Source organism: Lepidothrix coronata, unplaced genomic scaffold (genome assembly GCF_001604755.1).
Source record: "Lepidothrix coronata isolate B3197 unplaced genomic scaffold, Lepidothrix_coronata-1.0 Scaffold74, whole genome shotgun sequence".
In the NCBI taxonomy this organism is placed as follows: Eukaryota; Metazoa; Chordata; class Aves; order Passeriformes; family Pipridae; genus Lepidothrix; species Lepidothrix coronata.
In genome coordinates this window covers 2,799,240-2,826,880 of record NW_016690254.1, presented here as the reverse complement: position 1 = coordinate 2,826,880, position 27,641 = coordinate 2,799,240, and the positions used below count along the sequence as shown (strand labels likewise).

Sequence of the window (27,641 nt, the reverse complement as noted above, 5' to 3'; positions counted from 1 at the left end):
CATTTCAACTCCCATTTCTGTATTACCAAATCCCCAACAGCCTAGAAGTAGCCTACATGCATACACGGGTATGCAAATACAAGACCTGAGGGTGAGGAAACTTAAGTTCAAGAGGAAAGGTGGTTTAACCAGGTATTTATTTAAGGAACCACAGCACTACACTCAGAGGCCAGAATCTTATTGTGCTAGTCTCTAAACACTCAATATTTATGTACTTATTAGAGATGTACCAGATAAATTGCTATTATAGTTTTATTGAGGCAGAGTGACCTCTAATATCTTTGCTCTTCATTTGGGAATATATTACTTGCCAGTAAATTAGAATCTTATAGTGCTTAAGACTTCAACAAAAGCCAAGTAACTTTAACTATAACACATTTAGCTGTTCTGAAGCACCAATAAATAATCTCTGTACAGCACATTCTTGAAGCATTACCTCATATGGCCTAGCACAGAGAACTACAGAACCTTCCAACAGTCTGTGTGACAGCATTGTGAGTACCCAGTCCTACCCTCTTGAAACACTGAGACAGCCTAAAAATAGCCTGTGTGTATTACTTGGGGATGAGAAAACACAAATCACTCTCGCTTGCAAGGAGACCATCCTTATTCTTATCCATTCCTCAGCGGTCAGGCAGAGAGTACCAATAAACTCTCCCCAGAGAGGTGTGAAAAGGTAGTCTCCAGAAGAAGCCCCTCACCCTGGCCTTCACCTCACAAGATAAGCTACTAGTCTTAGCTCCAAGACTTAAAATTCCATGACATAAAATGATTCCAATCTCGCCTCGAACTTATAAAATGCAATATCACTTAATTACTCCTTACCTGGCATGCACTAGTTCTGGCTTGCAATTTCAGGATTTCATAAAAATAAGCTCTTCTTGTAAGACATTATCACCACACTCATGAGTATTTATCTCATGACTGTACCAATAAATTTAAGTGTCTCAGTCCCTACTAAAGACTGCATCCTTTAAACAAATCCTAAATTTAAGAAATAGATGGTGGAAGGGCCTGTCTACATTGAAGAGACAGTCTCATCTTAGAATCTTTAGATTTAACATGATAAACCTAATTTAGGGACAAACGTACACATAAACAACTGGCATTAAAAAACAAACAACATGTTTGTGGCCTCTGCCTTAAATTATAATGTTTGGTGCAGGCACCTTTTCATAAAATAATTGCCCAAGTCCACAATACATAAAGCTACATTTAAAGTTATTACCAGACAGGTTAGAGTTGACACCACGCACAAAGATCTTATCTAAGCCAAACTACTCATTAGAAAACATACTTGTGGGTTCTTGGGGTTACCAACTCGTTTTCAAAACCATCAAGAAACCCCAACAGCAAGCTTGCTTGGAAAACAGTTTCAGAAATTTGCTTAAGGAGAAAATATTGCTGTGATGTTGTAAAATGCCTGAACAATTGACATTTGTATAATTTCAAGGTGTACTCAATGACACTGAATCACTTCAAAGAAGCTGTTCCACCAGTTCTTTAAGTAAACCTTCCATGAAATTACTGTTACAGAAAGCCCACTTTAAGCCACAAAAACAAAACAAATTTGACAAGCTGGAAGATGTACCAAGAGGGATAAAAACACATGTAGAAGTTTCTCTTTTCTTAAAAACACCAAGATGTCCTTGAATCACAGATCAACACTTAACTTGAAAAAGTTTTCCTCGTCTTTGCATAAGGAACTGGAACCTAACCTCTACTCAAGCTTTGAATACATTAAGCATATCAATTCTTCCCTCAAACTTGTTTTCATAGGTCTTAGCTGAGAAAAAGAAAGAAATACTGAAAATGGCTCTTTACAGACAACTTTTACCCATCTTGGACAGTGCTAGGTCATTCTCCCACTGCTGGAGGCCAGATCCACCCCATCCCACCACAAACGGTGCTTCCCTTCCTCATTCAGCTGTGCCCCACTTCAGGGAATTTGGGCGTTTCATCTTTACTCCATCTGTACGTGTCAGATGCTCTGAACTCAATCTGTAAGATAACGAGGCACTACGCTGGGCTTGTCCTTAGGATATGCAGCAGCACACGAACAAAGTTAGCGAGCCGAGTCTCCTCAGCACCACCCTCGGCTCCGCCGTCCGCAGACCTGGAACCATCCCTACAGCCTTGGGCTGGGAGCGCTAAAACACCCCGACACCCGGGAGCAGAAGAGGAAGGGCTCGTTTTCGGTTATTTCGGTGTTCAAGGAATACAGTGCGAGCCATTTCACGTGGAACCGAAGCGGAGCGGGGCGGGCTGGCAGGGGGTGCTCGGCGGGGGGAGCCCCGCGGGCCTGGGCGGTGGCAGCGGCACCGCGCAGGTACCGCCGGGGAGGCACCGCCGCTGCCCCCGGACCGCGCCCGGACCCCCGCGCCCCCTCGGCGCCTCGGGCGGCCGCGAAGATGGCGGAGGGTCCGCGCCCCGCTGCCCCCGCACTCACCTGTCAGACACGGCCGGGTCAGACACGGCGGGCGCGGAGGGGCAGGGCCGCGGGCGGCGCGGAGCAGGAGGAGGGGGAGGATGAGGACGGCGAGGAGGAGGAGAAGGGCGGGAGGTGCAGCGGTAGCAGCAGCAACAGCAACGATCCCGACGCCGCTCGGGCAGGACGCGCCTCCCCGGTGCGGAGCCCTCAAGGCGACATCCGGCGGAAGCGGCGCGGCCCCCGCTCCGGGCCGCGATGGCGACGGGCAGGGAGCGGGGGAGCCTCTCGGGATAGGGAATGGCACTGGGCCCGGGAGAGCCACCCGCTGGGGGAGCAGCCCGCGGGATCGGGAATGGCAGCGGGCAGGAGCTGCCCCGCCGCCGCCCCGCGGCTCATCCCCGCTGACCCAGGTCAGCCCGGGGTCAGCTCAGTGCTGGTGTTTAAACAGCTCAGTTGTGTTTCATCCCGACTGTCGCCTCTCGGGGGTAACGCTGTGTTACGCTCTACAACTCCCTGAAAGGAGGGTGTAGCCAGGTGGGGGTCGGTCTCTTCTCCCAGGCAACCAGCGACAGGGCAAGAGAGCACGGTATTAAGCTGCGCCAGGGGAGGTTCAGGTTGGATATTCGGAAGAATTTCTCTACAGAAGGGGTGCTCAGACATTGGAATGGGCTGCCCAGGGAGGTAGTGGAGTCACCGTCCCTGGAGGTGTTTAAGAAGAGGCTGGATGTGGCACTCAGTGTCATGGTCTAGTTGACAAGGTGGTGTTGGTTCATAGGTTAGACTTGATGATCTCAGCGGTCTTTTCCAACCTAGTTGATTCTGTGATTTACTGTTTACTGTTAACACTGTTTTAGTATATCCAGTAACACTGGGGGGTGAAACTTCCGTGAAACACCACTGGAATTCCATATTTTTTAATAGAAAATGGCTGGGAAATACTGCTTTTGGTCTTTACTGTGTCTGCAGACGGTACGACAGAAGCAGTGTATCAAAGCTAGCCATGATTTGCAAGTAGGCTGTTCGCTCTGAAGCCTACAACGCATAATTGAAATGTGATTAATTCCTCTGCTGATTAACACTTAGAAAAAACCTTCACCTAAAATTCTTATTCAACGTAGCAGATAGTGAAAGTCAAAAGAGGCCTTTGCCTAATTATTTTCCCTCTTCCTGCAGATTATCTAGCTGCCTCAGAAGAGGTCTGTGAAAAGGCCAGAAGAACATGTGCCTCAGTGAGGGCTGGAAATATTAAATTTTCTTTTCATGTGCTTCCCAGCTACAAGTCTGCCAGCAGTTCTTTTTTGTCTTCTTTTTCCTTTCTATCCACTTCTGTGCAGTCATGTCTTAATTAAAGCTGTATTAAACACCGACAAAAATAGTGATTTACCTATTTACTAGCTTATTTTTCATTACTGGAGGTCATTCTCCAAGATAACCAGCCTAACTGGTTGAGCACTTCCCATAATTGTATCCTATTCGCTTCTTCAAAGCCACCAAAAGGGAGCAAAATGAATAGCTAAATGGCTTTAAGGAGTGGAAAAGAAGGGAGACTGAACAGGCAAAAGAAAAGGGACAAGAGGTAGAACAGAGTTGCCTGGAGGAAGCCTGAACACAGCCTGACCAAATGCCACCGTTTGATGCTTTGAATTCTTTCCCCAGATGGTGCAGTTGCAGTGGCTCAGCCATCTCAGCCAAGGCACAACTCAAGTCCTCAGCTGTTCAGTTCCTAACTAAATATTTTTCAAGCCTTATTATCCCTACTAAAATTACTTTGCCCCTAATATAACACTACTGTACCATAACAGCTTTAGCTGTAACTGTGAAGGAAAAAACTGTCCAGTGAGAGCACAAAGACCCATGTTTGAGATTTCCCTGGGAAAACATCTGGCAAATTTGTTGTCCTCTGGAGCAGCTCTCTCTCTAGCAGCTGGGCATAATACAGAGATGACCATTTTTTTCCCGAAGAAATGTAAAATACTAAAATAAACAAAGACAGGGGTTTAAATAACTTTATCCTTGGCAGAGAGTGCTTCACCTGAAAATTAACAGGAAATCCCAAATAGCCTGGAAGTATCCTACATCTGTACAGATGCCTTTGCTTTTTCAATGAGAAAAGAACAAGGAGTGGCCTGTTGTCACTCCAGCTCTACTACTGGTTTGGTTTTGTTGTGGCAGTGCAAGAGTAGCAAGCACTGTGTAATGTACAGGAGAAAGAGCAGAACAAAAGACTACTTTTCACAAATTACCTGTTTTTAAAAAAAGAGACAAAGATAGGAATACAGGAGCCTGGGGAAACGGGAGGGGCAGTACCAGTCAGCATCTCTTCAACAGATAAGAAGCCTTCGAAATAAGTCTTGTAATAAGTTGAGTGAGAAAAGTTAGGTTGTCCTGGACATCACCTTCCAGACCTACTTCTGAATAACAGCTGAATCTCCCAAATTAACATTTTCCAAAGCTGTAAAAGTAGCAGGAAAAAACAAATCCTCCTATCAAGAGTTCAAACCAAAAGTAAGAAAAACAAACAAACAAAAAGATTTAAGAGGTCAAGCATTACTTCTTCCTATAGGATTGCTTCTAATAACTCCTTCCTAAACGAGCCATTTCCTATATCGTTATTCATTCACCTTATGCTGTACAAAAACATTTGGAAGCTGTCCATCAAAGCACTCTTTCCATCACACTTGAGATAGCAAACCTAAATGCAAATACAACATCCTACTTATGTATTTAGCATACACGTATTACATTTTTACTACAAAGCCATCTGTCTTCTCTGGAGCAAGCTGAAGCCAACCCTCTTCCCTGAACCAGGCCATTTAAGAGAGCAGATTCAAGTGAACAACAGCAGATTAGTTAAGAATGGGAGGTATTTACCTCCCATTTTAGATAAAACTCAGGTTGTTGTTTGCTCTCCACCTAAGTGGATCACTTAGACAAATATTTTCTGGAGAGCTATGACTCCGAGGCAGGAGCAGACTTCCGAGAGGAATTCTCCAGGGAGACTAGGAAAAAGGATAGCTCTATAGCTGAGATGGGTGAACTGCAAGTCTTAAATATCAGAGCAAGTGAACAGGAAGATGAAAAAGAAGAAGGTTGGACATGAAGTATGGGAAAAAGCCCTTAATATTCCTAGGCAAATCTGAAAACCGAGGACAAGCATGTTTCAGGAGTCTATGCATTCTAGGCAGGGGTCAAATACCAGGTTTGTTCAGAATTTACTTCGTCCTGTGGTTCACCATCTTCTTGTTTAACTTGCAGGAGAACTAAAATGTTCTCCTCCAGTTTGATGGAGGTTGCATTTCCCTTTATCTTCGTAGACAGCAAAAGTCTGTCACTGATTTGCAGCTGGTTGGATTTTCAGGTGAAATTAAAGTCTTCCCAGTGGTGACAGGAAGCAGTTTTCCTCTTGTTTGTAGTGTTTGAAAATAGTCAGCAGACTTCAGGAGATGCATAAATTAAGTCTCAAAGGCATTTATATGTCACTTCAGGCACTCTTCTGTTTATGCGGTGTGGAGTAAAAGTTCTGAGGTTTCAGTGAGGTGCATACCACTACAGAAATTAGGATGCTTTATTTTCAACACAAAGAGCTTTGAAAGTACAGAGCAAGTCTGGAGGGGAGCGAGATGAAAGATGAGACAGGTGACATAAAACACCTGATCCTGAAAGTGTCTTAGCTTAAAGGCTTGGGAGGTCTCTCCCTTGTTTGTTTTGTGAAAATGTTTGGGTTTGTCTCTGTCATCCTTTGTGCCTCCTTCTTTGCCTCTCATTATCCAGGATTTGTCACTTGGTGCTCACCAGCCTTGCTGCAGGTGAAGTGCTTTGTTTGTCTGGGCAAGACAGAAACTGTAGTTGTTTCTGACTGTCAGGTTCTAAAGTGCCTGTATAGAAGTTCTCAATAGCTATTACTAGGAAAATAAGAATCTCTTTTCTTTTCTCCATTATCTATAAGGACTTTTTTATATATTTCCCTCTGCTGTGTAGCCTGAACATCACTGTGTACACCTGCTCATTGGTGTGTGTCACACATCCATTTTGCCTCATGTACAGACCCACCTCTGCCTTTCAGGGTAGAAGTAACTACTCCAAAAGAGCTTTACTTGCAGGAGAGCTGCTTGTTAACTCTGTTGTCTCTCTATGAAATGCTGGTTTGTATGTCCATCTCAGTAGTTATATTTTTGATGGATTTGTGTAGCTTGTTTGGTTACATTAGGAAAATCATAGAAGAAAAAATTACAGATTTTTTTAATCTGGAACGATCAAATGAGCAACTGATTGATGTGGTAAAGGATATTCTCTTTATTTCTACAAAGCTCAGTCTCCAGGTACTGTGTTTTCGTGCCAAACAGTGACTCAGCAATAAGTAATCTGTAAAGTAATGATAAGTAAAGTCAATAAAAAGTAATCTGTGTACATTCCAGTCCTTTGTGAGAGTACATATTTATGTTAATGTTCTTGTGATAACATTAGATTTGTAATATTGTTAATTTATACTAATGTTCTGATGTTATATTTTGGGTAGTTTAAGGGAAATGCAGCAGCTTGGCCATTCTTATTCTTTTTTTTTTCTTCTACTTTTGATGCTCTGCTGGTTTCAAGTGGCTTCCACTTAAACCACTTCCACACTCCTCCCTCTGCACAGGGAAACACTAAGATACCACCCTTGTAAAATATTAACTGTCCATTTGAACATTTTGTGCTGATAATGGTATCTCTAAATGATAGGCCATCTGTCCTGTTCACAGGAAAAATCAAACCAACCAGATGGAAATACTGGAACTTGAGCTGAGAGACAATCAGAAAGAGCCATGCCCCCAAGGCATGTGAAATGTCACTTCTAGGCATTTTATGGAATCTAATTATAAATCCAAATATGTGGACAGGCAATAAAGTAAAAGTCTTGCAGTAAAAGTCTTGCTGAGAAGGTACTCAGCTGTGGTGGCGTGAAGTTTCTAGAGGCTGCTATTGAAGTTTCTCTGCCTCTATCTGTGCATATCTATAAGTCCCCTATCTGACCAGTTCATCTTGACGTCTGGCCTACGCTCCATTCCTTCAAAGAAACTGGGTGTTTCTTTCTCTGCCCCTCAAGAACTCGATGAGTCAGGCAGTTTCAGAGCTTGACTAGCACAGGAACTGTTTTCCACAAGCTGTAGTTCTCACTGCAGGAGGGGGGACAAGTGGCCTGTACTGCCCCACTCTGAGTGCCACAGGCTCTGAGCTGTATGACACACATGAATCTTTGGCTCAAGGGATGCTGCTGTGGAGCAAAGAAAAGCATCCAAGACTAGATGTGCCAAAACACCCTGTGACTCTACAGACTCGTGCTTATGGCTGCTTCTTGAAACACTCCCAGAGCTGAACAGAAATTGAACAAACATCTGTAGGACCGGCACTTCGGAGTGGTCCTTTGGTTTTCATGGATGAGTGAAAAGGCAACAGGTAGCGCTCAATGTTAGAAATGGGTCAAGCTTCAGACACTGGAATGGGATGCCCAAGGAGGTCCCTGGAGGTGTTTAAGGGAAGACTCGACGTAGCACTAGGTGCCATGGTCCGGTTGACCGGCAGGGTGATGTTGGGTCATAGGCTGGACTAGATGATCTCAGAGGTCTTTTCCTGCCTCTTTAGCCACCAGCGCGCTTGTAGCAAATGCGGGTAGAGATCTTCCCAAATCTTCGTTCGCGAAGCCTAGCCATGAATTCAGTGATCCCTGGCTACTAGGAGAAGCTGAAGGCTTCTCCCTGGTAATGGAGCCCAATCCCGATCCCCTTCTCATTCCCGTTCCCTATCCCGACCCCGGTCCCCCTGTGTCAGGCGCCACCTCAGAACGCCCCTCCCGCCCTGCCGGGCACGGCCCGACGCGGCCGCCCCGCTCCCATTGGCCGCCCCGCCGCTACTCTCTCTCTCTATTGGCCAGCGCTCCTGCGAGGCCGTGCTGCGATTGGCTGCTCCCGCCGCCACTCCTCGCTGTCACTGCTGGTCCCGCCCCCCGCGCCGCAGTGGGGCGATCGGGCGATATGGTGACGTCAGCGCCGGGCGGTGCCGCCATTGGCCGAGGCGGCGGGCCGCGCCATGTGGCGCGCGCTGCGCGGGGTCGGGTGCGGGGCTTTGCGGAGTTACCGCGGCGCGAGGGGACTGAGGGGCTCTGAGGTACCGCCGGGGCGGGCACGGAGGTGAGCGGGGACTGCGCGGAAACGGGACTGCCAGAGGGGCAGAGGGGGCCGAGGGCGTCGATCCTGCTCCTCTCCTCAGCCCTGGTGAGGCGCGTCTGGAGCGCTGTGTCCAGTTCTAGGCTCCTCAGTACCAAAGGGACGTGGAGCTGCTGGAGTGGGTCGGCGGAGGGCAGCGAGGGTGATGAAGGCACTGCAGCATCTCTCTCTTGCGAGGAAAGGCTGAGGGAGCTGGGCCTGTTCAGCCTCGAGAGGAGACGCCTGAGAGGGGACCTTATCAATGTGTATAAACGTCTGAAGGGGGGGTGCCTTTAGACCAGGCTCTTCTCCATGGTGCCGAGCAGTAGGACGAGAGGCAACGGGCAGAAACTGATGCACAGGAAGGCCATGCGGAGGAACTTCTTTACTGTGTCACTGTGCGGTGACCGAGCTCTGGAACAGGTTGCCCAGAGAGGGTATGGAGTCTCCCTCACTGGAGATATCCCAGGACCGTTTGGACAAATCCTGTGCCATCTGCTCTGGGACGACCCCGCTTAGGCAGGGACCGGATCACCCGCCGTGGTCCCTTCCAGCCTGACCCATCTGTGGCTGAGCTGAGGGAGCACGCACGGCGGCAGAGGCTCGGAGCAGGGCGGGGGTTGCTTTTGAGGTGCCTTGGGCTGCGTGTCCTGGTCAAGGAAATCTCGTTCCTGAACCCTTAGGGGTGTGCTGTGTGATTCGTGTCGTGGGCAGGAAATTTCAGGAACCTAAAAGCATGTAAACCCCCCAAAATACAATTGGTGCACAGTTTACACCATGTCAGAAAACTGAGTCATTTGATTATTTCTCACAGTCTGCCCACAGCCTTGCAGATGTTGTTATTCCTGAATGACTACTCACTGCTTGTTTTCAGTAGGACCTGTGCTACCATCACCATGCCTGAAGTAAACACAGACCACCTGGATGAGCAGCAGGTGCAGCTCTTGGCAGAGATGTGCATCCTTATCGATGAAAATGACAAAAGGATTGGAGCAGACACCAAGAAAAACTGTCACTTGAATGAAAACATTGATAAAGGTACAGCTTACTTACCTTCTAACTGAACCATTAAGTTGACTGGATATTTTCAGAAATATAGTCATGATTAAATTGAAGCCTTAATCTCAGGTGAGTGTTGGATCAAACCAGAGCAAGTGCTTCCCCACAGCTCCTCCTCCCCAGCGAACAACATCTAATGTTAAAATTCTGTGATATGAGGAACACTGAATTGGCAGCAGTTGCAAAGGAGAGAAATGTGTGATTGCAGATACAAGCTTTGTGTCTTGATAAATACTTTTGAATCACATTTTGAAGATGAAATAGTATTTTTTTCCTATTATAGACACCTGATTCTTTGTAGTTTTTTCTGAAGAATGCCACTTGCTTCTTTGCTGAGTTCTTTACAAGTAGAGGCTTTGATTTTGAAGTAGTTCACACCGAGTTCTACTTCAAATACTGATGATAACAAGGGGTTTAACTGATTGTGAGTTTATTTGAGGGTTGGTCACATTCATGAATCTCTCATAGATTCAAGGTGTGACCTCCTTTTATGAAGCTGGGGGAAACATCTTCCTGGAGAGTGAGGAATGATAAACTTGAAAGGTGAAGAAAACAGCAATTCTGCACTTATACTGTTTGTAAGGGAGCCTGTTTTCCTTGTGCCTTTTCAGTTCTTGAAATTCCATAGTTTTTTAGGAATTTTTGAATCATCTCTTTTCGATAGTAAATTTATGGATGCTGAGCCCTCCTTGGAAGCTTGCCCAAATGTGCATATTCAGAATTGTGAACTGAGTAGAGTAGAACTCTTCTGTTGCATTGTCATTCCTTACACTTTTCTAATTTCATAGTGTTTTGCGTAAGCTGACATAGAAACCTGAATAATAGCTCTGAGTTATCAAATCCTTGTTTTTTAACATGTATTAATTTTAAATTGGGTTACCCAAAAATGAGGCCATTCTAAGCCTTTAAAGTGTCTTCATATGTTTTTTTTCTTTTCTGTTAAGTAGCTCAGGATTTTTTTATTTTTTACTTTTAGGTTTACTACACCGAGCTTTCAGTGTTTTCTTATTTAATACAGAAAATAAACTGTTGCTGCAGCAGAGGTCAAATGCAAAAATTACATTTCCAGGTTAGTAATGAAATGTATTTATCAAAATGTTTTATTGAAATCAGTATTTAAAAGAAAATATGTCAATCTAATCCTGCAGTTTAATTCATTCTGAGGTTTTAGAATTTACTGCTTTGGAGAGGAGATACTTCCAGTACTTTTAAGAGTTCAAGTTGTACTTATCTTGTGGATGAAGTAAGATAATGGGAACACTAGGGTATTGTTATTTATATTCTTGGGAAAGGATTGTTCCCTGACAGGTTTGATCCTGTGGATGCAAGGGCAGAGGGTGTGTTGTTTACCACTTCTGCTGCAAGACATATTTACTGGAGTTGAAGAAATGGCTCTGGTATCTGTGGAGAGTGTCCCATTCCACTGTAAAAGCTGATGTCAGAGCCCTGGGGCCTGGGAAATCTGTGGACCTTTGTCTGTGTATGTCCCAAAAAACACTTAGTTAACTATACAAGAAGTGTGATTTAACTACACAAGAAGTGAGACTGCGTGGCCAAACTATACAGTGCATGATTTTTGAAAACTCCTGAACTATTACTATCAAATGCAAATGGAGAGGCATAAAAATAAGAAGGGGAATGAAAGAAAAGTAGCTTACATGAGATGTGTCCGAGGGAGCATTAAGCTGTCTGTTGCAGAATTTTCAATGGAAAACAAATTCAAGCATTTCCAACTTGAGGAGGAAAGACCTTTTTCTTCCTTCCAAGGGAATCTTTACTTTAGAGATTGATTGGTTAGCAGTGAAGGAAAAAATTAAACCCAAAATGCTTGAGTATAATTTGTAGATATTCTAACTCTATTTTAGATGCTTTTGATCTTGATTTTTGTAGACAAAAGGTTGAGACAGAGTATAGATGGGCTGTCATTTAAACACAAGTATAAACTTTGTATTTAATTCTACTTACTGTCAGCTGGTCTTGAAGCTCTGGGAATATTTTCAATATTCAGTTGCATATAAACTCCCAAAAGTAAATTTTAATTAGCATTTGAGGGATAAACAAGGTCTTTATAAACTGGCTCTCTAAGTTGTCTTGGGGATAAGAATGCCTGTCTTCACATGCATCCATACTAACCTGCAAAGCAGTGCTTGGTGGAGGCAAATCCCAGTGCAAAATATGTAAAGAAAAATAATAAGTGAAAATATCCTCCACCTTCTGTGACCCTTCTCTGGGAAAGCGAAACAAAGATGTGATGTGTTGAATAACTGGCCTCTGGGGGGTTTGGTTGTTGTGTTGTTTTTTTTCCTGATGCTTTATACATGTCAAAATGTACCAATCCAAACTTCTTGCAGATTGTTTTACCAACACCTGTTGCAGCCACCCTCTAAGCCATCCACTAGAACTGGAAGAAAATAATGCCATCGGTGTTCGGAGAGCAGCACAGAGACGACTGAAAGCAGAGTTAGGAATTCCCATGGAGCAGGTAAAGGAAGGAGGGAAAAACAGGAATTCTTGTCAACGTTTACCAGTTTACAGACTAACTGTGTCTGGCAGGCAGGGTCAGCCTCAAACCTAAAAATGCATTTAGCTTTGGAGGGGTAGAGAACTGAGTGAACTTGAGTCTTCTATATTCCATACTCTCAAAAGCTTATCCCAGTAGGTTGTATTTTAGAGTATTCCACTGCTCAAACTGAATATGAGCCAAAGAGTAAACCACACTCTAATGAAGGATTGCATTGCTCCATGTGTGACTGGCTGCTGTTGGCAGAGTGAGTGCTGTACGTGCTCACTACACCTGGTGCTCCTGGAGGGCATTGCTGCTGCCAGCACCTGTAGACAAGCCCTCTGCAATCCCGAGCTTCCTGTGGGAATTCAGGTGACCTGAGCACTCGGTATTTCTCCCAGAGCAGTTGCACAGCCCACTTCTGGTACCTTCCTTTCTGGAGGCAGTTTGGGGGTGCACAGAGAGCAGGGTGCAGCTGACTGAATTATGCTCTGAGTTGAAATCTCTTTCCACATTAATTACACGTAAATTACATTTCTGCCATGGGACACAGAGCAGCAGCTCCCAGTGCTCCTGGGAAATATGGTGGTGAGGTGGTGCCCAGAATTCACCACCCAGTGTGCAATTCACAGGGATTCCCTGGAGCTCAGGGTTACACAGCTCTGACCTTGGCTTCAAGTAGTTGCCAGGCCCTTTTCCTGGGAGGTGAGGGGTAGGTGCAACTGTTTGTGCTCAGTAAGCGTGTGGTAAGGTCTGGTAAACATTACTTAAAATTTGCTGTGTAGGAGAAATACACTGAAAATACTACAGGGCAAGTCTGACTAGAGAAATGCTGTGCCACTCATGCCATCAAAGTGCTTTAAAAGTTTTTTTCATAGTAACTTGTGAAGAAGTACATTGCAGTTGTACACTTGGGAGAAAATAACTTCTGAGGAACAGGATGATGGCTGATAATAGTATTGCAGTGCCCAGCAGGGCAATTGTTCTGGTCTGGCACCGGTTCTGACAAGCGTTTTGGTTGTAGGTAACTCCAGAAGAAATCTCCTACCTGACACGAATTCACTACAAGGCCAAGTCTGATGGGATCTGGGGAGAACATGAGATAGACTATATCTTATTTGTACAGAAGGATGTGACACTGAATCCCGACCCTAATGAGATCCAAAGCTACTGCTATGTGACACAGAAAGAACTGAAACAGCTCCTGGACAAAGCTGCCAAGAATGAAGTGAAGATCACTCCGTGGTTTAAGCTCATAGCAGAGACCTTTCTGTTCAAGTGGTGGGATAACTTAAGTAATTTGAACAAATTTGTTGAGCATGAAAAAATACACCGAATGTAAATAGCTGGGGTAAAAGGTGCTGAAGGCCAGCAATGATGTGCTGTCTCATTGACACTGTGGTAAATCATGACTTGGGTGCAGAGAATTGGTCTACCTGGAGTATGTTTAGTATCTTGGTATAGAGGTTGTTATAGCCAGCGTTTTTAATTCTGCTTTCATCACCTCCTCTGCCCCCTCATCCTTGTTCTCTTGTGCAAATTACCTTGATCTAATGTAAAATGGGTATCAATGGCATGAAACCCCTGGGTTCCTCTTTCCCCATGGCCTGGTGAAAGATCCTCACCCTGTGTGTGCCCTGCACACCTGGGGAGGGAGCCTGGCTCAGCTGGGAGGGCTGGTACGTTCCCACTGAACACGAGTATGCCTTAAATGATTACACAGGAATTTGGTTCTGCACTGGTGTTGGGAAGACGAGTTGCCTGAAGAAAAAAACAATTAGTGCAAAGTAATCAGGATTATTTTAATTGCAGAAAGCAAATTCTTCAGCTACCATACTCTATAATTAACCAAACACATAAAAGCTTAAGTAATTGGGTTGTCAGGGTGGAGTGAGTTTCACTTTGGAATGCTGAGTTGTGTGTCAAAGCTTCAGATAACAAACAGTGGGTGGTCTGGTTGGGGTTTTCACCCTGACACCCTTTTCTGGTTATTTGAAGTCTGAGTACTGGACATCTCTTACATAACAAAAAGGGTTAATTATGCCAAATGTAAATGGTACCTGTCTAATACAGGAAGTAGCCTGTCTTTGGAGATGGGATATGCACTAAATGGCTCTTCTCCATTTTCCAGAAAACAAAGTCATCTTGAAAAAAATTTTTTTTCCTGAAACATCTGTAATAATCATTCCCAGACTACTCAAACCCACTGAACTCCAAAATTCAAGACTGACAATTTGTGGGCTTACACTGAGTCTTGCAGTACAGTTAGTTAGAAATTGTACTGGAGGTAATCCTTTTTGATCTTGCAGTCAGTGGCTAGTAACAAGAGTAAAATGGAAGCTGTTTTTTGATAAGACAAATACTCAAGTCTCTCAGTTTGAATTAGATTTTGGGGTTGTTTTTTTCCTCTAAAAAAGCTTAATTGTTATTTCTTCTGTTATCACACTACTCAGACTAGATTTCTTAAGCCAACTTTTCCTAGAGGTGTCTTAATGAAAGAGGATGTTTGTCATTCCACTTCTCATTGCATGGAAAACATTTGTAACTGGTTGTGTCTGGTTTAAGGGTGAAATTAACTTTTTCCAGTGGTCAAGGTTTCTCTTTCTTATCCCCATTGTGACTGCAGCACTGAAGCTTCTCCACACCAGCATCTCCAGTGGTTCAACACTTAGAGGTTTTAGAGCCAATATTGTTGTATATTGGCCAGAATTGATGTATTGTCTTGAAGTAAATAATAGTGGGTGAGGGAACAATGATGTGATGTAGCAGCTCCCTCCACTTCACTGCAATCAACTGCATTGCCCAGCTGTAGGTAATTACAGTACTTTTCAAATACTTTTTAAATCTAGGATTGTCTTAAAGATTATGATTAAAATACCTAACCTAAAACCTTGGACTGTTGTTTTTTTTTCAGACATGAAGCCACATGAGAATAATCTCTGTCATCACTACACTATAAACACCATCCTGCCCCTTTTACACTACTGAAGCAGCACAATGTGGGCAGCAGGGCACAGATGTATTAGAACAAAGTTCTGCTTTTCTAGTTCAAAGGGCCAGCTTGGAGCAAAAGCTGGCAAAGCATATCCAGAAGTGGAAATACTGTGCATAAGGCAGGTGAAAGAAAAGTTTTGCCAAACAGTTCCTCAACATCCCTTAGAAGTTCTGTTATCAAAGCTTTTGTCGACAATGAACATCTTTGCAGAATTACAATGTGTTTTAATACCAAAATTATTACACAAGGTAGATGAGGGAAACAATATGGATTTACACACGAAGCTCCAGTATGCTAAAGCTGACATCTGAACACTCTTCTTACTTATTGTATTTAAAAATAATAAATAAATTTAAGGGTTTCCCCCCTTACTTTTTACAGGTGTTAGTTTTCAACATGCATTTTAAGCGTACTGTTCAGGCAACACATTTAGAATGCATAATTTTACTAACCTCTGGGTAACTATTGACCAAGTAGGGACAAAAAGGAAATATTTCACATTTGACAATATCTTTTGCCTTGAACAGGTATGGAATTTTTGTCTATCAGCTCCTGAAGAGAAATTGTCTTCCTAGGCAGAGGGTGACAGCAGCATAACTCACATGCACTCAGGACCAAAAGTCAGTCTGACCCTCATTCTCTGCATATCTGAAATGTTAATATTATACTGAAAAATTAACAGTTTTAAGGTGTAACCTTCCCTGCCCATGCTATTATTACAGATGGCAGGTCAGTACTAAAACTGCAATTTCTCCTCCAGTTTCAGTCACAATTAAGCTTAGTAAACTGGCAGCATTTCTCCCCTGCATTCAAAACTGGTTCAGTGCTCCAACACCAACCTTGTGCAGTCCTTGTTAAGTCCCCTATTACTTCCCCACCAATTTCAGCCTTCACCTGCAACATAAACTCATCACATTCTCTACATTTAAGAATCACTTGCACACAGAAACCTAAACCTTAGTGAAGCTGGGCATTTTTAATTTTGATAGTATTTTAACAGGTAGTTCACATTTTTAGGTTTAACTTCATTCTAAATTAGTTTTATGTAGAAATCTAAATGCTTTACTGATACATCAAAGCCAGGAATAAGAAAATGACACAAAGTAACTTTTATGTCTGTTCAGAAATGGGTTTCTGCCACTGGTATTGAGAAATTTCTCATGGTATTGCTTAAAAGAACTGCAAGATCAAGGTATTAGAACTTTCAGCTTGAATTATCTTAACCACTAACACAAACTACACGCTTCTTAAACACTTTCTATTAGAAGGAAGACAGGACTAGAAATTAGTTTTAATAAACTTAGTTTTTAATTTTGACTCACAAGACTGCTTATCTTCTCTGTGTTTTACCAGATTTTCTCTTTCCAGCCAGCAGATGTTTTGGCTTCAAGTCAAATATGTGTCTGTCTGCCTCTCCTTTCCGACCCAGGCGATTCATCTTCTTCTGAGCTTTCTTTGCCATGGTCTTGACCTTCTTCACCATCTATTTAAAAACAAACAAACAAACAAACATGCAGAGTAAGTTCCCCAGTAACTTGGGTAACAAGCTCTACCTTTCAAATACCCACAAAGCTGGATGGTTTTAACAAGGACATTCACAACCAACACATGCCACCGTGTGCAACTCTGGAGCAGTATCACTGCAGGTGGCACTAACTCTCCTTAGCAGAACTTTTTCCAGTAGGATCATGTTACCCCTGGAATTCCTCACTCACTAGAGGTGGAACTCCACAGTTTGTAGAATTCTTCCCTCAGACTTGGATTTACAGACAAAAATTTAAGATGTGCTCCCTTGGTCTGTATTGTTACATGTTACTTTTAAGAGGGAACTTGAACATTTAAGAGTTCAAATGAAAAGGTGCTGAAGCTGCAAAGAGACCCAACATGAACTCTGGACAAACACAACCAGCCTGCTCTGAAGTTTCCCAGCAGCTGGTTTAAGTGCCATAGAGGTAAATAACAAACCTTTTCATCACGAAGTCCAGACACATCCCGGGGTGTGCGGGAGCAGCTGCGGCTCCGCGCCACGGATGTGGGGGTTTCAGACTCATCACGTTTACGTTTCCTTGTGGTGCTACGGGACCTTCTCACATAATGTGCCTGAAATTCAAAGCATCACTTTAGTCATTAAAACCAGAAACAATCAGCTCAGACACGCTCCACTTCTAATCAGAGGAAAAACAGGATGTGTACTGCTGTGATAAATTATATCGGTTATTTCATAGTAGCGTAAAGATATTGTCAACTGTTGGTCAGTGACTCCCTGTCCTCAGTAACACTCAAATTTCAATGAATATTAACTTTTTTCCTCCACAATTACTAACTACAGTTTTCTGGCTTTTGTGAGTAGACTGGATAAGTAATCCATAAAAAGATACAAATTAATGGACAGCAATACTGAAGCAATTTTGCAACAGCAAAAAAGCAATGAAGAAACCTACCCTGATTAATGTACTGTGTCCAGGGCAAAGCCCTGAGGTTTTCAGACATGAAGACTTATCATGCTATAGCATAAGTATTAAACTCCTTCTCACTGAGATCATTCCTACATCAAATGGATGTCAGCTCTGAGAACAGTAAGTGCTTGCTTCAGACAGTGTTGACATTCCTTGTTTCCTAACTCCTTGTTTTGCTAAAGAATTTGAGGTCTCAAGATCTAGAGAGCCATAGTACTGCTGGATTTGCTGCACAAAATGGATTTTTTTTTAATTTCAGTTAAAATGAAATGTCTCCTGAAGGCAAATCTATGTTTGAAGTACTTTAGCTTTAGTTACTTTATCTGAAGATGCCAGCTGCATTACAGCTCAGAGAATGAGTGAACGGTAAAAAGATAAGCCTGACCTGTCATTATTACTATTTCTGGCAGTCTCATCCAACAAAGCAGACTTGAAAATTAAGAAGTATGTTTAACTAAAACCATTCTTGAATCCTACATACATTCCAAGAAAGCAGTGCACATATATATGTGATTCTTGCTAAATGTCAGTTTAGTTTTTTAGCTTACCCTACCTGTTTTGATCACATTACTCAAAAAATTCCAGTACCAACTGCCTCATCTGAGGTTCCTAGTCTGTCCTTAACAGATCCCCCCCTCTCTTGTGCCTACTGTAATACACATTTAAATTTAAATCTAAATCTCTTTTTGATAAACATTGTGTTTAATTAGCAAAAACTTACATCATCTTTATTAGTCATGTCAAGTCCAAGATCGGTCATTTCTTTCTCTAGCACCTTCCTCTGGACCTGCAAAAAGACAGTTATGAAAACATATTTCTTTCAGAAAAGAATGGTTCCACCTTATCTTTTGTCTCAATATACCACCACAAGCCCATTTTATTCACTATATATTTTTTTCCTTTGTCACATCCCACAAGCAGATAATTGAAGTCCTACCTTCACATTTCATTTTTTTGCAACTTAATTCTCTTCACCCATAAATCCTGCTTCACAGACTGCAATGGCCCAGCATTTTCTAAATACCTTATAAATAGTTTGCCTTTTTTGAAAGGCAAAGAGAGGTATTTCGGTCAGAAATGTTTCCTTTTCTCCCAAAAGGCACACACTTTGGAGAAAGTAAGAGATACCAGGAGCAACATCAGCTAGATTCATTTTCTCAAAATGTCTGGTTATGAGCTTAGTAATTTGCAATCGTCCTGGACTGGTCACAAGAGATTCTGCTATCAGAAAGAGTGACACCCGGCTTCCAAAAAGAAACATCATCTTTTCAAGCACTGGGAGGGCCTCAGGAAAAATTTTACGTGATTGTGATTTTAAGTAATTATCTAATTCTTCTAATTATTTGAATTTAAAACAGCCAACCAACAAGAACAACAATAAAAATATACAAACACCCCAATTCAACAAACTGAACTGTGTTGTTCAAAAACGTTTTCTGCGATATATGTAGAATTTTACAAAAGAAACACTTATGTGACACAAAAGTAAAAGGGCTACTATCCCTCATGTGGTATGGCCTCCACAGCTAAGTAGTTTCCAGGGAGGACAGAGGGAAGCAAGCAGCAAGTGAGAGGGCCAAGCATGGAAAAAAAGCCATCTTTTCCACTAACTGGTACTGTTCCAGGTTTTCATGATGTTATTACACAGCAGCAAGATTTTGTTACAGAACATGTTCTATACTCACCTTTTTAGCTGTTCTAGGCATCCTTGGACCATGAACATCTTTTTCCTTTGACTGCAGGATTTTCAGTTTCTTCTTTTCTCGGATCTTCTTTGCCAATCGTCGGATTTCCATCATTTCTTCATCTTCACTCTCTGGCTCGCTGTCATATTCTCCAGCAGCTTCTCTCAGCTCTTCCTCTTTCTCCAATTCTTCCAGTTTCTTAGATTTTGAAAAGGTGAAATGGAAATCAGATCCTTGACCTACAATCCTTAACACTACATTTCTCCATGGCCCAAGGCCATGACACGCAGGTCCTTCCAAGAAGGGACTACATTACCTGATAATGAATGACCCCTCCAGCCACAATTAATGCAGCTGTGAACCTGTGGGCACATTACTGTGCACACTTTCTCCATCACATCACCTTAGAGTTTGGCTGCATTTGTCTGACTGCCCTGAAGCTGCCCAGTGCATGAGAGCAGCTTTACTATCCTGTGAACTCTGCCAGCTGTACCATTTCTGGAAACACTCTGAAAAACCCTTCTCTTTTGACATTCAGCAGAGACTGCAACGCCAGCTCAGAGGAACCCAACTGCACAACTGGCAGGCTCCCTGGGCTGCACTCACTACTCCTCCTTAACAGCCAGCAAGAAATCCAAGCAGTGCTTGTTATTAAATCAAAACATTATAAATTGAGAATTCAGTCCATTTCCTTTAACATCATACTCCAGCAGACATAAATTTGATTGATGGCCTTCATATTATTAATAATACATAAATTTTAATAGCTACATTTCTTCTGGCTGCAGTCACAGAATGAAGAAATACAACTTCTTGTGCAAACCTCATATTTTAGGATGGAAAAGATAAGATTACCATCATTCTGACAAGGTAAAGCAAATTTCCATTCTGAAATTCTGTCCTTGATCATTCAAAAAATAGTATCTTCTCTCATGGCAAATGCAGACAAAAAGGAACATGTTCTTATGATATATTGTTTTTAATCTGCAAATAGTAACTTACACTAAACAAATGGAGATAAAGAGGCAAGAAAAGTGTAAAACAACTAATGGAAAACTCACTTTCATTATTTCTGGATCAATGTAGTCAAGTATATTATGACCTTCCCATATCTCTGGTATCTTATCGTACTTCTCAGATGCATTCATTAAGTCCCAGTATTCTTAAAAACACAAGACAAGTTAATAAAGAGACAAAATTAATTTCAAAGAATGTTTAGTGACAGAAAATAACCCTCAGAACACAACTGGGGAAAAAAAAAAGCACCATATCCCCTAAGGGGCAAGAATTTGGCAGCATCTCTGACATATTCACAAATACTTCTGATCTCCATCCCACCACCAAATACTGTTCAATAATAGCATAATCCACTGCCAAGCCATAATAGGCAACAAATACCCAGCTGAAACACAATCAGGCAGTGTCTCTCATACTGATACTTTCTTAACAGAGACAGCATCAAGAATTAATGACAATGGAAGGGAAATGAGAATGGAAGGGAAAAATCACTTGAATCATCAGACCAGTCATTTTATGTCTGTGAGTCTAAAATGGGAAACAACTGAGTGACATTATGAAACAAGAAACAGTCACGGAAGATCAACAGTTCTGGAACAGAAGGATAATATGCAGTAAAATGAAGGCATGGGTATTTAATTGAAAGGAGTCAGGTTTAGGTATTTCCCCTTTAAGACTGAAATAGCCAAACTTTACTGCTTAATAATAATACCAATTCTTATGTAACACTTACTCTGAAGATCCAAAATATAATCATCTCCCATTTCCAGTTCAATATCTCTCTCCTGCAAAGACAGACATGGCTTTATATACCACCTAATCTAGAATCTAGAGGCTAATATAGCAAATCTAAAAATCCATCTGCCAACTTCCTAATTAAGAGATGCCACTTACCAACTTCCTCTTGGGAGTGTCCACTTCCATGCGTTTCTTACGTGCTACTACTCCCTCGGGTATAAAAGGCAGCCGCTCCTGGAATTAATCCACCCCAATAAAAAAAGGGAAAAGAACTTTGAATCATTTTTTTTTTAATACTGCTACAAATCACCGGCTACATTGTAATGTATTTCTGAAGAATATAAAACCCCAAGCTGACTCTCCCCCCAGGAAAGGAACTTAAAGATAATAAATACGAAAATTTCACCACATGAATCTGTTCGCATATTGAGAGATTTCCTATCCTACCTAAGAGTACTGGGAAATACATTAAATAGTGTAAACATGTAGCCTACCTTGTTATCTCTTTTGGTTGGCATGGCCAAGTGTAATCTATTCAATACTTCATTCACTTTATTTCCTTTCATTTTAGTATCAACACGATGGGCCAGCAGTCTGTCACAGGCCTGAAAGTGCACATGGCAACATTAGGTGAGGAATGAAGCCTTCCAGATACAACAAACGACACCACAAGCTTTCAATCCCAAATATCCAGCTTCACATCTTCTAATTTCTTACCTCTCTAACTCTAAAGAAAACATTGGAGTATTTTATATTAAAAGTATCACGGGAAGATGCATATACAGATACCTATTTTTTTAGCAATGATCTGACAATAAGAGAAAGCAACAGGACTCAGAAAACCCTCTTTTTTTTAATTATTATTTGTATTAAACATTGTTTTCCATTTTCACCCGAGTCCACTGGAGTTCAACCAGCTATGAAGGAAAACATTTTTAAAGTTTATCACTATAATGCTGCTCACTATTAATTGAACTGAGATTGAATTAATACAAGTGAGGCAAATGTTAGCTGTTCATTTGGAATGAAACTGAGAGAAAAGAGACCTACCTCTGTTTTAACTTGAATTACACCTTCTTCAGTTAGAGTACTTGTCTCTATTACAGAAAATCCTTCTGCTTCAAAAGCTTCAAAAATTTTCTAAAATACAAAAATTTTCCCAAATAATGACATTCTGTGCATTTCTTAACATACTAATGCATTAAGAACAGAAATCTTAATCCAGTATTAATACATGCACCAAACATGTTGCTATTTTATTAGGTCTCTAAAAGGGTGACAGAAAGTTTACAACTACAGCTCTATTTAATCTCTTTCTTATTTTATAAGCAAATAACTACTTTCTAAAAAGCACCTACAGACAATCCATAAGGGCAGAAAAAACCAGTGAAACACAAATCCTATGTGTGCTATAACCTGTTAATACAAAAGAATTAGCCCTGCAGGACCTTCTACTGTGACTGTTCAAGCAACACCTCTCAGTCTAGTGCTGACTGTCTCTGAACTCTCACTGAAATAACTGAACAAGGCTATTGTCTAACTTCCAACTACAGCACTAATTGAAAGTTCTCACAGTGTCAGAAATTCCTGACACAACTAAGGACCTGCTGTTTAACATTTATGATATTCAAGCAAGGATCATATGATATTCAAGCAAGGATCTGCATTAGACAGGAGCAAATAAAAATGGGGTCAAGACCTGGAAAGCTGCTTTCCATTGCACTATTAAAACAGTTTGATAAAGAAATGATCATGTAAAAGTTTTGGCCCAAGAGAAATTATAACCATCCCCAACACCTGAACACAGTATTTTTGTAAATGTCAGAAGATAGGGAGAAAGGTGGGAGAAGTATCCTAACCTGACTCTCTTCAGGAAGTTCTGCAATCCTCTTCACATCACATTTGTTTGCAACAATTATAAGCGGCTGATAAAAATGAGAAAAAAAAAATCGTAACTCGAGTTACCATATTATAAAACCCTGGGGTTCATTAATAATATGAACCAAACTCACCTTGTTAGCAAACAATGGCTTAATGTTCCTGAAGAGCTCCACCTGCTCCTCCAGGCTGTGCCCACACTGCTCAGACACGTCCATCACGTACAGCACAGCAGCACGCAGGTGTGCCAGGGCAGTGATGGCCTGCATCTCAATGGTGTTCCTGTCCTCCAGGGGATGATCCAAAATACCAGGAGTATCTACTACCTAAAATCAGCATCATTAAGTCAGGTGTTATTACAGGATAATTGACTGACTATTTTAGAACTTGTGCTTGATTTTCCATCAGTATTGTCTTTTTTAAGACAGCAATGTTTTTTCCTTTCAGTCACAAGTGACTGTAAATTCGCCCAAGCTGAGAATGTGAAAATGGAGAAACGGGAGAACAAGGTTTCAGCATAACAACACTGCAAGTACTGAAGAGGCAGGGAAAGCACTGCCCCAGCCTGGCCCAGAATTTGACAGTGATAAAAAGTGAGCAGTCTTTAGTCAATAATTCCATTTCCCTTCTTCCTTCAAATTGAAAACATACCCATACGTGTTCAGTTTTATAACAGATTGTGACTGCTGCCCTCATTTGGCACACTGTACCTTGCACAGCAGCTCTCAGACACAGCACATCTCACCAAGACACAAAAACACAACTCCCATTACAAAATGGCAGGTCAGATTATGAACAATTCATTCTTTCAAGGAAATTCAAAACAGTAACAGTTCTTACCTGCCAACGCAGATACCTATAATCCATATGTCCCACAAAGAGAGATTTCGTGGTAAAGGCATAAGGCTGCACTTCTACATCTGCTCTTGTCACCTTAAAACAAGATTTAGTCACACACATTTATTTAAAATTTCCTGAAGTTCCAAGTAGTGTATCATAATTATAAAGCACTTCCTTTGCTACAGAAAAAAAAACTAAAAAAAGGCTAAAAAATGGTTATTCTACTTCTCTGCAAGCATCTTTTCTATCAGAAAATATGCTCATGGGATACATGCTATTTTGGAAAAGACAGGGATTTTTAAGGGTGAAATCTATAATAATTTTCCATTTATCCCTTCAGGAATTTCATTCAACCTCTACTCAGACAATTGAATTTGCTACCGCTCACGTCAGGCACTACCACAATGACACCAAATTCTTTAAATGCTACTTTATTTTAATTAAATGGCACCTCAGTATTATTTTTCAGAAAACCAGTCACATACCTTATTTATAAAGCTGGATTTCCCAACATTTGGGTAGCCACATAACAGAAGAGTTCGTGTATTGGGGTCAATGGTTGGCAAACGAGACAAATGTTGTCGCACTAAAATGTTAAAAGATGTTTTTAAATATCTATGATAATTTAAGTTTTACTGAACTGGAATAAAAATACATATGTTGAGTTGTTTAAATACAAATTAATAACTTTTCTGATATTATTATATGATCATTTATGAAAACGCAGAGTAGTCTGCAGGCTACACAAGTATCTATGTACAATAAAAATAAAATTTCAGAAATATTTAAAAAATTAAGAGCTATAATATTATATATTATAGCTAGAATAATCACAGCAAATCAGGCAACATAACCTGAAGGATCAGTAGGTCTGAAGTAAGGGATTATGTCTGCAAAATGTTTAGCACTATTTTTTTAATATATGTTAGTGAAAAGAAAGGTAAATAAAAGCATGGCTGTGACTTTTAGGCAAAGAAAAAAGTTTTATAACTTTTTGGGTTAGCAATACCATAAAATTTAAAGAATATCCAAAGAGAAAACTATTTTGTTAAAAAATAAATTCTTAAAGTATTTGGGGATTTTGAAACTGTTTCTGTGTTTCCTGTGTCTATATTCTGCACTAAACACATTCTTTTAACTTCGATTAAGCATAATAAACTTTATATCCAACTCACATGTCTTTTTTGTAGCCTATATGTAAGACAAACCTTGTTCCAAGTATTCCAGGCTTTGTTTCTGCCTTTTGATGATGGTGCACATCCGTCCCAGGGCTGCACGTTTGAGCTGTTTGCAGCGGTAAAGAGAGTCTCCGTATTTCATCAGCCGCACGTAGTCCTTGGCAACACTGGGGACAAGAAGTAAGAATTCAGCCAACAACCAACCAAAGAGGAACAAAGTCAGAGAAATCAATGTCTCTTACTTGTCAATCAGATTCTTGGCAATATTAATCTGTCCCAAAGCCAGCTTGTAGTGATCTTTGTCATACAGAACGTTCATCAAATCTGCATAAAAAGGATGAATATCCTAAAACAAAAGCAAAATATTAAATTAAGCCTTGTATTTTCCTTCTTTAAGATGACTATTTCTTGGACACTATATAAGTTCTTTTTTTTTTTCTCTCCAGTACAGCAACACAAACGACACTAAAAGCAAACCAGTTTTCATTACTATATTATGTAAGAAAAATAATCTGCTTGGTCACTAAATGCATAAATCTTCATCACTTTGAATTTCTTGTGAAACAAATCTTGCACTTACTCATAGGGAATTTCCATTCGATCTTCTGCTTTGAAAATACTTCATATTACACTTGTAGGCTTTAAGTAAGAAATTGCAAGAAGCTTACAGACATAGTCTCTAAAAGGAAATTCATACTATACTGGAAACACAGCAACACTATTTAGTCCTCATTTTTTTGGAGTGCTACATTAAATTCTGTGCAAGACTAGATAAAAAGGTTTAATACCCAAATAAATTCTTTAGCTTTCCAAAGAATCAGCATCTCTGGTTCAAACCTTTTAAACAAAGTATTTCAGCTACTTATGTATTTACTTGCAGAATTTTCAGTACATGATGTTAAAAAAAAATTCCAGAAGATATTTCTGGGAATTCTGCAGTAATACTCACTGGGTATGAAAACATAAAGAAAAAATATGGTTGCAGGCCAACAATTTAAGCATAAGCAAAACACTATCTATAAAAAAGCCCCACTGGACACGCGGATCCAGTTGCAGTTGTGGGGAAATTAATAGTATGTGCACCTTGTCAGACCATGTTTGCAGCAACGTTCATGTTGTCAAAGTAACTTCTGAACACCTGAAGATGGGAAGCAATGTGATATATTAGGGTATTTCTTACTTCCTGCACATATTTTCTAGGAAAGGCTAACCACAAGCACAATTTACACAGGCATACACAAAAACGAAATAAGCAGACACAACATATTTAAAAAACTCCACATACTTTCTCTTCATTCAACAGCAGTTTCTGGCAAACATATTTGACCAGCTCAAAGCCTGTAAAACTTTTAATGACCATCCATGGGCATAGACTTCTCTTCTCAGTAGGAACACAGTATTTTTTTCAGAACAAACTTGCCTGAAACTCCTCCCAGTAAAACCTACTGGGAACTAGTCAAAATCATCTACGTGGTGAATCAACAAGATGCTGCTCAGGCCAAAATAAATTCAAATAAAAGCAATACACTGCTAAAGTATTCCTAATGCTGCGCAAGCAAAGTTACTTTATGATGAAGCAAAAAAACACTTACATCTAACTTGGGGAAATCTGTTAAGATCTGTGTGAGCCTGTCGTGGTAATTTTGTTGAGTATATTTGACTTTTCGCATATAAAAATGCCGAATCCGACGGATTTGATAATGTTTATGAATCACAGTGGGCGTCTTCCGCTGGGTCTTTGACAACGTCAAATCTATGAAGTCCTGCAATTAAGGAAACGTGATTAATCACACGAATTGCCGGGTTCTTGTAAAGCCGTCGATTTTATTCTGGTGGAGGAGAGCACTGACCAGCTGAGCACGCCCACGGTTTGACAGGTGTGTTTCAGGGAATTTCTACATTCCCTGTCGGGTTCCCCTTTCAATCAACCGCGGGCTGCCCCCCGTCCACGCCGAGCCACCAGTGCCTGAACCCCTCGATCCAGCAGAGGGGTGTATTCTGAAAGAACACGCTGCGGCGAGGCTCGGTGTGACACAGGTTTGGAAAACAGGAGGGATTTTCGTGAGGGCCACCCCGACACCGCGCGGGGCTGAGGAGAAGCGCTGCCCCGGGATCCCCGCTCAGGATCTCATCTGACAGAACCCCCCCCGCGCTGTACATGGTACGGGCCGCCGGGCCCAGCAGCATCAGCCCAGGGCGAGTCCATGGCTCCCGCGGCAGGGGAGGGAGGCGAAGGCCGAGGCCACGCCGGCACCGCGGTTGGGGCGGGGAGGGCAGCGCGGCGCTCGGGAGTCGCCGGGCGGGACGGGTGGTGCGAAGGGCCAGGGCAGGGGCCGGGGAAGGGGAGGGTACAGGAGGGGAGCGCGGCCGTACCTTGGCAGACGGGACCACCGTGATCTTCTTGAAGTTGTACAGCGCCATTGCGGCCGCCGCTGCCGCGCCACGCGCCGGAAAGGGAGCGCGGATGGGGCTCTCGCGAGAGGAAGGAAGGGAAGGGAGGGGAGCGAGGAAGGAAGGGGAGGGAGAGGGGAGGTGCTCGGGGGCCAGTAGGGGTTTTCCCCGAGAAACTCCTGACCGAGAGGAGGGTTCGGGAATGGCTCCCGGGTGTGGTTTAGGGCAGGTGTGGCTTCTGCCCCGTAGGGCTGAGAAGGCCAAATACACCTTCATCCAGCTCAGTGATGT

At 41.9% G+C, this 27,641-nt stretch overlaps 3 protein-coding genes and 1 long non-coding RNA gene across 8 annotated transcripts in view; 2 read left to right on the top strand and 2 right to left on the bottom strand.

Annotated features, from left to right (window-relative positions):
- WDR37 (WD repeat domain 37) overlaps nucleotides 1–2,612 on the bottom strand; it is a 45,290-nt gene extending 42,678 nt beyond the window's left edge. For both annotated transcript variants that reach the window (XM_017819409.1, XM_017819411.1), the window contains exon 1: nucleotides 2,450–2,612. The gene's annotated coding sequence lies outside the window, so the exon portion shown is untranslated. The remainder of the gene's footprint in view (nucleotides 1–2,449) is intronic.
- A 69-nt stretch (nucleotides 2,613–2,681) lies between these two features.
- LOC108499507 lies at nucleotides 2,682–3,798 on the top strand. Of its 2 annotated transcripts, none has more exons than XR_001875553.1 (2): nucleotides 2,682–2,916; nucleotides 3,605–3,798. It is a non-coding gene; the product is annotated as an uncharacterized LOC108499507 (long non-coding RNA). The 2 variants fall into 2 exon arrangements; XR_001875554.1 differs by having other exon boundaries at nucleotides 2,682–2,965.
- A 4,684-nt stretch (nucleotides 3,799–8,482) lies between these two features.
- On the top strand, nucleotides 8,483–15,061 carry LOC108499498 (isopentenyl-diphosphate Delta-isomerase 1). 3 transcript variants are annotated; one of them, XM_017819396.1, is made up of 5 exons: nucleotides 8,483–8,595; nucleotides 9,488–9,648; nucleotides 10,646–10,738; nucleotides 12,021–12,151; nucleotides 13,197–15,061. In XM_017819396.1, exons 1-5 carry the CDS (start codon nucleotides 8,495–8,497, stop codon nucleotides 13,512–13,514), a joined length of 804 nt encoding a protein of 267 aa, XP_017674885.1. In that variant the 5' UTR covers nucleotides 8,483–8,494; the 3' UTR covers nucleotides 13,515–15,061. The 3 variants fall into 3 exon arrangements, with proteins under 3 accessions (XP_017674885.1, XP_017674884.1, XP_017674886.1); XM_017819395.1 differs by having other exon boundaries at nucleotides 9,485–9,648; XM_017819397.1 differs by having other exon boundaries at nucleotides 8,586–8,679; nucleotides 9,485–9,648.
- Nucleotides 15,062–16,452: 1,391 nt separating this feature from the next.
- GTPBP4 (GTP binding protein 4) lies at nucleotides 16,453–27,457 on the bottom strand. Its single transcript, XM_017819394.1, has 17 exons — nucleotides 27,333–27,457; nucleotides 26,552–26,722; nucleotides 25,202–25,305; nucleotides 24,990–25,126; nucleotides 24,267–24,367; nucleotides 23,782–23,874; nucleotides 23,076–23,267; nucleotides 22,923–22,988; nucleotides 22,114–22,203; nucleotides 21,558–21,668; nucleotides 21,220–21,297; nucleotides 21,059–21,110; nucleotides 20,370–20,470; nucleotides 19,309–19,506; nucleotides 18,345–18,410; nucleotides 17,133–17,267; nucleotides 16,453–16,650 (listed from the first exon to the last, which is right to left on the bottom strand). The coding sequence occupies exons 1-17, from the start codon at nucleotides 27,378–27,380 to the stop codon at nucleotides 16,498–16,500; spliced, it is 1,896 nt and encodes a 631-aa protein (XP_017674883.1). The 5' UTR covers nucleotides 27,381–27,457; the 3' UTR covers nucleotides 16,453–16,497.
- Nucleotides 27,458–27,641: the final 184 nt, after the last annotated feature.

Coding starts and splice junctions, on each gene's coding strand:
- LOC108499498 (XM_017819395.1), top strand. CDS start 8,495: ATGTGGCGCGCGCTGCGCGGGGTCGGGTGCGGGGCTTTGCGGAGTTAC. Junction 8,596..9,484: donor CCGCCGGGGCGGGCACGGAG/GTGAGCGGGGAC, acceptor GCTTGTTTTCAG/TAGGACCTGTGCTACCATCA. Junction 10,739..12,020: donor TGCAAAAATTACATTTCCAG/GTTAGTAATGAA, acceptor AACTTCTTGCAG/ATTGTTTTACCAACACCTGT.
- GTPBP4 (XM_017819394.1), bottom strand. CDS start 27,380: ATGGCGCTGTACAACTTCAAGAAGATCACGGTGGTCCCGTCTGCCAAG. Junction 22,989..23,075: donor AGCCATTGTTTGCTAACAAG/GTGAGTTTGGTT, acceptor CATTTTTATCAG/CCGCTTATAATTGTTGCAAA. Junction 17,268..18,344: donor ACATGACTAATAAAGATGAT/GTAAGTTTTTGC, acceptor TTTGAATTTCAG/GCACATTATGTGAGAAGGTC.